At 38.9% G+C, this 10,277-nt stretch overlaps 1 protein-coding gene across 2 annotated transcripts in view; it reads right to left on the bottom strand.

Moving 5' to 3' along the window:
* Positions 1-7,115: 7,115 nt before the first annotated feature.
* LOC148848719 (chromatin remodeling ATPase BRAHMA-like) overlaps positions 7,116-10,277 on the bottom strand; it is a 30,558-nt gene continuing 27,396 nt past the window's right edge. For both annotated transcript variants that reach the window (XM_088950579.1, XM_088950581.1), the window contains 3 exons: positions 9,725-10,231; positions 8,759-9,013; positions 7,116-7,943 (listed from right to left, as the gene is read on the bottom strand). In XM_088950579.1, coding sequence (XP_088806705.1) covers positions 7,281-7,943; positions 8,759-9,013; positions 9,725-10,231 — 1,425 coding nt within the window. In that variant the 3' untranslated portion in view covers positions 7,116-7,280. The remainder of the gene's footprint in view (positions 7,944-8,758; positions 9,014-9,724; positions 10,232-10,277) is intronic.

The raw sequence follows: 10,277 nt of genomic DNA, 5'->3' as shown, positions 1-10,277 counted from the left end.
AGCTAGTCCTTGAATACTTGATTCACTAGCCGCTGATAAGTAGTGTCAGTGTTCTTCAGACCGAAGGGCATTACTTTGTAATAGTACAATCCTCAGTCGATTATGAAGGTAATCCTCTCTTGGTCGTCTGGTTGCATTTGGATCTGATTATAGCCTGAAAACATGTCCATGAAGCTTAGGAGTTTGTGCCTCATCGTTGCATCGATGAGTTGGTTGATCCTCAATAGGGGAACGCTATCCTTCGGGCAAGCCCTATTTAGGCTGATGAAGTCGATGCAGATTCACCACTTCCCGTTGTCCTTCTTAACCATCACCGTGTTCGCTAGCCAATCTAGGTATTCTACTTCTCAGATGAAGCTGACATCGAGTAGTTCTGAACCTCTTCGTTGATCACTTGCCACCGCTTTGAAGCAAAGCTCCTCTTCTTCTGCCTACTGGTCGGTAGTGCGGGTTAGTGTTTAAGTAGTGGGTGATGATCATGGGGTCAATCCCCAACATGTCTGCTGCCAACCAGGCGAACACATCAGCATTGTCCTTCAGCAACTGTATGATGTCTTCCCAAAGACAATCTTCCAGGAGGGACCCAATCTGGATCGTCGTCTCGGAGTCTTCGTTGGAGACTGGTACTTGGATGAGATCTTTGACGGGCTGGCTGCACTATCCTAAGCTTGTCCCTCATATCCATGTTCTCCATGCTAAGGGTCTCGAAAGCATGAGGCCTTCCTCAGTAGGCTGTCAGGTAACATTGTTGTGCGGTCCTTTGGTTTCTGTGAGCAATGACTACTCGGTATGGGGTCGAGAATTCGATTGCCAAATGATATGTGGAAACTGAGGCTCGTAGAGCATTCAAGGTTGGTCATTCAAGGATGGCATTGTATGGAGAGAGGACTCAAACAACGATGAAGTTCACCATCGCTATAGTGGTGATGTCGTTGTCTCCGATCAGAAGAGGTAGGGTGATCTTTCCTTGCGGCATAAGAGAGTCTCTAGAGAAGCCTACTAGGGGAGTGTTGACCGGAGTGAGACGGTCCCTACTGATGCCGAGCTGCTCAAATGCTTCTTTGAAGAGGATGTCGGTCGAGCTTCCCGTATCTACCATGATGTGTCGAACTTTGAAGTTGACAATTCTGGCAGTTATCACAAGGGTGTCATCATGTGGGATCTGGACCCCTTGAGGTTGTCTTCGATGAAGGTGATCGGATCATCTTTCCGCCATCTCTTTTGCTTCTATCCTCAATTGGTGCAACCGGACATATGCCTTGTAGGTCGAGCTGCTTTCAACTAGAGGCCATTCTACTTGAAATTACTACAATGACTCCGACAGAGGGAGCTCGGGCTGGAGGCCCATCAGGCCAACATGCTTCCTCCTTTGGTTTATGCTCTTTGATGTCTACAAAGCTGTCAAGGTACATGCGCCTGATGAGGTCTTTGAGGTGGTGGTGTAGATCGCAATAGCTCTTCATATTGTGGTCGTGGTCTCTATGGATGTCACAGTACTTGTCTCGGCTTATCTTGTTGTTTTGGAACTTCATCTTCTTGGGCCATCTGACGAAGCGTCAATCTCGGGCCAAGGTGCATTCAAGGGTGTGAAGTTTCTGTATGTTGGTGGCGGGGTTCTCGGTCTGCGGTCAGATAATCGGCCATGTCTCTTGTTGTCTTGATCCGGACTGCGCTCGTCATGGTCTCTCCTCTTTCAGTCAAGCTGCTCCTCCTCATTCTTTTGTTGTGCCTATGTCTCTTCGACGTTCATGTACTTTTGGGTGTGCTTCATCAGCGCGGCTAGGTTTGGAGGAGGGTTCTTTGACAATGAGAAGTTGAAGGCGGAAGAACGCATGCCATTCATGATGGTCGTCATGGCTACGAACTAGTTTAGGGCGCGGACTTGTAGGGCCTCGGTGTTGAACCTCGCCAAGTACTCTCTAGAGGTTTCTCCCTTCCTCTACTGCACTTGCATGAGGCTATTTGAAGTCTTCCAATGTCACTGGTTGGCTATGAACTGTGCCAGGAATTGGCTCTCTAGTTGCTCCTAAGAAGAGATGGACCATGGGGGAAGGGAAACGTACTAGGTCCGGGCAACTCATTGGAGGGTGGCGACGAAGGCCTTGCGCATCAGCCCCTCAGACGAGTTGTGCATAGCTTCGAAACCTTCAACATGGTTGTTGGGGTCTGTGGCTCCGTTGTACTTCTCGAACTACGAAGGCCACCAGCCATTCGGCGGGAGTACATCTACGATCTCTTAAATAAAGACTAATTCTTTCGCAGGTTGGCCGCAGAGATCTGCGAGTTAGGTCATTGGAGGAGTCATGGTTCTGTTAGCTATGCTACGTTCCTGATCGGCTAGGCATTCTTTGTGTTCTTTGATTTCTACATCCTTGTTGGTTGGGTCTGCACATGTAGACCTTTCTCCTTTCGGCACCACAAGTTGATCTCTGATTGAGCTGGATTCGGCAATAGAGATTGCCTAATATGGAGGACGTTGGCTGATCTGATCTTTCACCAAAACCCAAGTGGATTGGTGCGATTCATTGTGGTCGTCATGTGCACAAGACTAGACTAGAGAGTCTAGTCTTATTGATGGCTATCTTTCTTTATTAGACCAAGCCCTATGTCTGTTTGAGTGGTGCTTTTTGGGGTCCTCGGGGTGTGGATCATCTGTGGTAAGCTCTTGGACAGAAGGGGGAACAGTCCGAGGGGCCTGTGTTGGCTGTCCCAGCATCTGCATCATTGCAAGAATATGGTTGACCTTCTACTACATCACCTAAAACTATGCAGGGTCAACTGTGACTTGATGGGGATCAAGCTGTAGAGCGGCCGGATGTGTTTCTTGGCATGATTCTTGATTGTGCGAAAGAAAACTTGGGAATGACTTTTCGTACATTTCCCACAAACGATACCAATCTGTTGTCCGATCCAAGGTGCTCTGAATCAAGATCGCAATCAAATAGTCCTGTCAACTGGCGAAGCTAGGGTGGAAGGACAAATTCACGCAGCAAGATCTGAAACCAAGAAAGAGACCAGATGCCTGAGGAGTTATTCCCCGGGTAGGCACTCCGATGCTCAAGTCAATGATGTGAGAGATAGGTGGTCGGTTCAAGCAGTTGAGAATAATGTTGGTCCGAGCAGAAGCACAATAATAGTATAAAGTCTGAAGAGTCAAAAAGTCTCTTACCTTGAACAGGGGTTACTTATTTATAGCCAAAGATTTGTGTCCTATTCGGATGAGGCTTTTGGGGTTGTCAGGATGAAGTTATCTGCCGAGGTCTTCGGGATAAGTCCTCTTCCTTGGCGGCATTGTCCTCCTTACCCGTATGGGGCTCCTTGGTCGCGCTTATCCACCCTACGTGGTGCCGATGTGGCCAAAGAGATAAGATGGCCATGGAGGTTGCCATGTGGCACCTAGGACCAGCTCAACCATAGCCCAAACAATTTCTATATCTCACATTTTTCCTCCCATCAATAGTTTGTTTCTCTCTTATCTTTTGTTTTTGTTCCTAAGAATGTCCAAGAAGCTCTAACCTCTCCAAGGTGGCATCAAGCAATAGAAGAAAAACTTCATGGTCTAGCTCATAATCATATGTGGGATCTCACCGCTCCCTCTTGGCAAGCATGTTGTAGGTTATAACTGTGTATACACTGTCAAGTCTTTGCCAGATGATAGTGTAGAGCAGTTGAAAGCTCATTTGGTTGCAAAAGGTTATTCATAGTTATATGGCATTGACTACACAGAAGCCTTCTCTCCTATTGCTAAGATTGGCTCAATCCATGTTTTGATTTCCCCAGATGCTATATATGATTGACATCTGTTTCAGCTCAACATCAAGAATGTCTTTTTTACATGGTAACCTTCTTGAGGAGGTCTACATAGAGCAACTACCAGGGTTTGTTGCTCAAGGGGAGAATAGAAAGATGTGTAGACTCAAGAAGGCTCTTTATAGACTTAAACAATCTCCTCGTGCGTGATTTGGTAGATTTAGTAAAGTGGTAAAAGAATTTGACATGAAACAATGTCAGATTAACCATTCAGTATTTAGCAATGATTCGGGTGCTTGGAAGATTTTGTTGGTGGTATATGTAGATGACATTGTTATTACTAGTAATGACAGGTTGGGAATTAATAGACTGAAAAGCTTTTTGAATGATCACTTCCAAAAAAATGATAATGGTAAATTAAAATATTTCTTGGGGATAAAGGTAGCAAGTTCTAAGCATCATATTAATTTATGCTAGAGGAAGTATTTTCTTGACCTATTAAAGGAGACAAAATTGTTGGGTGCCAAGATAAAACACCCATGGAACCAAATGTCAAGTTGAGTAATGATGTAGGTAAGGAGTTCAAAGATTCTAAAAGGTACAAGAGGTTGATGGTTAAGTTGAATTATTTAACTATTATGCGGCCATAATAGAATTTGATTATCACTTTGTGAGATAGAAGGTATTCATTAGAGTGATAAGTATTGCATATGTATACACATGAAGTCAATGGCGGGCTTGTTCACCAAAGGGTTGACTTTGGGAAGAGTGGACTACATATATAACAAGGTAGGACTATATGGCATATACTCACCAGCTTAAGGGGGAGTGTTAAAGTCGATCGTAAAGGGGTAGTTTGGTCATTTTTTATGTTAAAGAGTGTGGTGTAATGTCTTTTATATTATGGTTTAAGTGTTGTGTCCCATACATAATTAGGGGCATAACTATCTTTGTATTTCTAATTAGAAACCTATAAATAATATCTGGCCGGCTAGAGAATCTTCTTCTCTAGTTCGAACCAATCTTTCTCTTCTCTTTCTTCTCTACTCTTTTTCTTTGTTATTGTAGAAATAAAACTAATACAGATCTGAGCTTAAAAGCATACATACATACATACATACATACATACATGTGTATATATTATAGAATGGATATGGTTTATAACATATACTATGAAAGCATATTTATGTAAATATATTTTTATATTCTATATATAATACAAAATTATCCTATATATTAAAAAACATATATTATATATATAATATAAAAATTATTCATTTTCAAGAACTCAAGCTAATCAAATATTTATTTGAACCAAGCTCGGACCGAAAAATTTAGTTCCTAGGTTCGAGTTCAAGTTCAAATTTGTGGAACTAAATTTTTCGATCCGAGCTTGGTTCAAATAAATATTTGATTAGCTTGAGTTCTTGAAAATGAATAATTTTTATATTATATATATAATATATGTTTTTTAATATATAGGATAATTTTGTATTATATATAGAATATAAAAATATATTTACATAAATATGCTTTCATAGTATATGTTATAAAATATATCCATTCTATAATATATACACATGTATGTATGTATGTATGTATGTATGTGCTTTTAAATTCAGATCTGTATTAGTTTTATTTCTACAATAACAAAGAAAAAGAGTAGAGAAGAAAGAGAAGAGAAAGATTGGTTCGAACTAGAGAAGAAGATTCTCTAGCCGGCCAGATATTATTTATAGGTTTCTAATTAGAAATACAAAGATAGTTATGCCCCTAATTATGTATGGGACACAACACTTAAACCATAATATAAAAGACATTACACCACACTCTTTACCATAAAAAATGACCAAACTACCCCTTTACGATCAACTTTAACACTCCCCCTTAAGCTGGTGAGTATATGCCATATAGTCCTACCTTGTTATATATGTAGTCCACTCTTCCCAAAGTCAACCCTTTGGTGAACAAGCCCGCCATTGACTTCATGTGTTTACATATGCAATACTTATCACTCTAATGAACACCTTCTATCTCACAAAGTGATAATCAAATTCTATTATGGCCACAGTCTATTTTTGGTCCCCTGCTTCACACTCTACCTGAAAGGTTGAAACCCTATATTGTCTGTTTCACATTTTACCATTGGAGGTCTTCGCCGCCCACCCGTTGAAGCTCTCCACTGCTACAACTCTCTACCTGCAACGCCAACATAAACTTTGTGCTTGTGAAATTACCTTCTCTGAAACTTTGTGCTTGTGAAATTTGTTTTATCAATTGTTTAAATATTATTTTTTTAATATTTTTGTCAGTAAAATATTAATTATTTTATGATAAATTTTAAATATTTTTATCAACAAAATAATACTTTTAAATATTTAAAATATATTTTTTTATTTTTTAATTATTTTACTATTAGTTTTATAAAAAAATTGATATTTATTGGTTAATATTAATTCATTGATGCATTTTTTGATATATTTATCATATAAAATGCAAAAATTAGATATTTATGATTAACTTTGTAGATCATTCATAAAACGTATATGAGATACATGCAATCGAAAAGTGTGGTGTGGTGTGAATTGGTCCCTACCATAGGGCCACACCCACCAATTTCTCATCCACACTACAGAACGCCCCCTTAGTCCTACAAGGAGACAATCCTTAAGACTGGTCTGAAATTCTCGATATCTCATCCTGATCTTGTCCCACTTCACACATGAGCGAGTGTTCCAACAAGAATTCGATACGCGGAATGTGGATAAATCATTTGTTCTATTTCTTTTCATATTACGGGCTATTTCGGATCTGTATCAACCGATAGCAAGATTTGATCCTTGGTCAAAGTTTGTTAGTGTAAAAACTTCAAATTTTAGCTAAAGCAAGATTTAAACCTTTGTCACTTGGATTTAATAACTACAAGTTCACCAACGAGCCACACATATTTGTTTGCTTGATTATATGCATTTTTTGTTTTAAGTAAAAATGAACATTTTCACTTTTCTTAGTAAGTGACAAATTTTTATTAATAATCGTTAAAATTAATTAGTAAAATTTATATACTTATAAATATTAAGATTAATTATATTGATTTTTAAAAATTAACACTCACATTTTTTTGTTTTTTTTTACATTTTAATTATTCCATCATTTTTCAATGATTACTAATTGTATCACCATATGTCACACTTTATATAAACCATTAAATTATAGTTTTTTATATTTAAATGACTTATTTACAATCATATAAAATATGTAAATATAGTAATATATTTTTATATATATGCATATCTTGATTTTTCATCCGTATGTATCCAAAGCGTATCTCGATATGTCTCTTAAGATTGTCTTTCAGATACACCTTGCATTTCAAATACTTTGTACCTTTAATATATAAACAATATATATGTATATATCAGTCATTTTCAATTCTACAAGCCAAACTGGCCACTAAACTTACAAGTTACAATGGATATCAATGCCTAACAATTCTTTCCCCATGATATATATATGTACACTCTTCTAAATCATAACTGGCTTGGCCTCCTTTTACCAGCATCCGTTCTCATTCTCTTTACAGGCTTCGCCCAACCCACAGTACCATCATCACCATTAGTTTGTTGAGTGGGCTGGGGGCCCCATCCATGCTGATGAGCGAACTGTTGACTCAATTTCAAATCCTTCTGAACAGGGGCCGTACTTGAACCCGGGCCTGCACCTGCACCTGGACCTGAACCCCTAACATTGCAACCTACACCAGGAGAGGCAGGTCCAGTCCTTGGCTTCACCACAGACTTGTCCCTATCTTTCCTTTTCTTCTTGCAGATTACCAGATCTCCTGGATGGGCTAGCAAGGATGCCTCGTCTCCTTGTCCCCTCTCCAGTCTGCTACTGCTTGCATGTCTTGAATCTTTCGGTAACTTGGACACATGGCCTCGACTCCTTGTGTCTTCATCAGCAGAATTGGGGCCACGCAGCTTTGATGAAGGATTAGGTTCAGGGTCCACATTGTTGATCAGCTTGACACGCTTATTTTGGCTGTTTGTAGCCTGTTTTGGGGATGGGGCAGAGGTAGCTCCTGGACCAGAAAACGAGATCGCATTTCTTGCCTCCTGTAGATCCGCATCAGGAAATGCAATCTTCATTATGTCAAAGAAAAGATCTTGTACTTTTCTTGCTTCAGATCGTACCTGCATGTTGAAAGTATAAGGTTGTTAGAATCCTGTATTATGGATTCAACAAGTTACAAAATGAAAAGAATATCCTGTAATTTTTTATCACTAACCAATGTAATCATAAATACAAAAATTTGTATTTTCCCCATGAGATCAAGAAGGCCTGGACAACACTTCGTTGCATCTATATGAAATGCGGGCAAACTCAGAAGAAAAATACTAGATTGCTGAGAGGCTTAATATAAGGCTGAAAATGGATTGAATATAATAAACCTAGATCCAAATTCGATTCATTAATATTCAAATGCAAACCAAATCTTATCCATTGGATTAAAAGATTGAACTCAGATCAGATTAGGAATATTGAATACCATTAATAAATTAAATTAAAAAAATAATCAAGATATTATGTGTTTGTTAAGTAAATAAAGTAAAACTAATTTGATGTTGTATATCATGAATGAAATGACTTGAAAATAACCTTTATGAAACTCATGACTTTAGTAAACATACAACTCCTTTCCAATTTTACTAATAGATATATTGATTTTATGAAGATATAAGCATAAATACAAATGATAAAATACTGTTGGATTGGTTAGGATCATATCAGATCAGGTTGGAATGGATCTATATATAATCCAACTATGAACAAATTGAATTTGGAGAAATGAAAACCATTTGCAGCCCCAGTTAAATGGCCTCATTCAATGAGCACAGCACCATCTAAACAATTCAGCATTATGTAGAAGGTGAAGCCAATGTCAGAAGTCAACATAAATGTAGAGAAAGGAGAGAGGTGGGGGTGGAGGTGGGGCTAGCATTTGTACCTCGTATGAAAAGCCAAAGTATTGCATTGCATTTTTCAACATGAACTGCACATCTGTGACAAATTCCATCACCCCATTGTATTCTAATCTGTCCACACGCTGATCAATCCTCCGCAGATCTAAGAGATTTCCCCCTGGCATGCCACTCATATAACTGGAGTTGGCACTTCTTTTCCACAAGTCCGCCAGTAAAGGTACAATTTGGTGGCCATCTTTATCAATTCTTCTCTGAAGCTTGCTGATTACATTCTTGTACTGCAAATAGAAATGGTTGCATTTTAGGTATATGCACAGTTACAAATTAAATGTCATTGCATTATGTACTAGAAGAACATGGCTAGGAATGTTATCATAACCAGGCTAAACCAATAACTATCTATCAGTTCTCTCCTCATTAGGTCCATGGTCACCCTTTCACCAGTTTAGTTTGCATACTGACCAATACTTGAAGCTCAAAATGGTTAGGATACTAACTTGACACCCGAATACCTGAACAAAGGTACTGTGTCATATACTTCATTTTGGTGTGAATTTCACGTCTCACTTCTTGGCTAATCATGTCCCTTGTCATATCTTGGTATTACAGATGCTAACCAAAAGAAAGAGTCGGATACCAACTGGGAGAATTGGAACTGAGGCAAAGGATGGAAGGTTTGGGTTGAGAAGTGCCACCTAGGTTATGTACTTGAATACATTAAGTCCCATGGCAGGTAAATGCCATCTTAGAGATATTTCAACCTAAAAGAAATAAAACATTGAAAATATACTACATGCTTGAACCACCCTCATCAATCATGAATCATTGAATATAGATATTCTGTTCAACCAAATTGCATCCTTACATTAAACGTCCACCTACCCTTTAGTTGGAATAAGAGTCACAAAAATATTACAGGATTCCTTCTCCAGTCACTGTTTAATCTAGACCTACAATAAAAACATAAGGGAAGATTAAAATGTGCATACCTTTCTTTGCATTATGTCAGACATCTTTGAGCTAAAGAAAGCAGCCCCACTTGTGTTAGATGCTTTACCATCCCAATTTTCTCTTGAATGTACTGTAGATTTTGGCATAACATGCAACTTTGAAGAATCTGTCATTCTTCTTGATGAGAAATTCCGCTTACTTTTCATGATTGAATCACCAAGATCCTGCCTGAAAGAAACAGGCTCACCATATTGTTCAAGTTCAGGATCAGTTTTCATCTGTGCTTCATAGTCATGGTCCACTTGAAGCACCATCTGAGATGAACTTCCACGCTGGGAGAATGGCTTTTCATTGCTAGACTTTTCTTCATGCCTCTCTAAAGCATGTCTAGGGCGAAGACGAATGCTGCGCTTCCTTCTTATTTTAGGTTGCAGAACCTGTTCATCTTCTCCATCATCACGGTCATGAATCCAGCTTCCAGATTGTTGGACATCCATTAGAGAATCACCTGAAACAGCAATCTCTCCTTCCTCAAGTTCATCTGGCTGGAAAACATTTAAAAAGGGTTAATAAGCATAGTAAACAAATTGA

This window comes from Nelumbo lutea, chromosome 6 (genome assembly GCF_056320005.1).
Source record: "Nelumbo lutea isolate HS-2025 chromosome 6, American lotus-T2T, whole genome shotgun sequence".
In the NCBI taxonomy this organism is placed as follows: Eukaryota; Viridiplantae; Streptophyta; class Magnoliopsida; order Proteales; family Nelumbonaceae; genus Nelumbo; species Nelumbo lutea.
The sequence above is the reverse complement of the archived record's forward strand: the minus strand, read 5'-3'. Positions and strand labels throughout refer to the sequence as shown.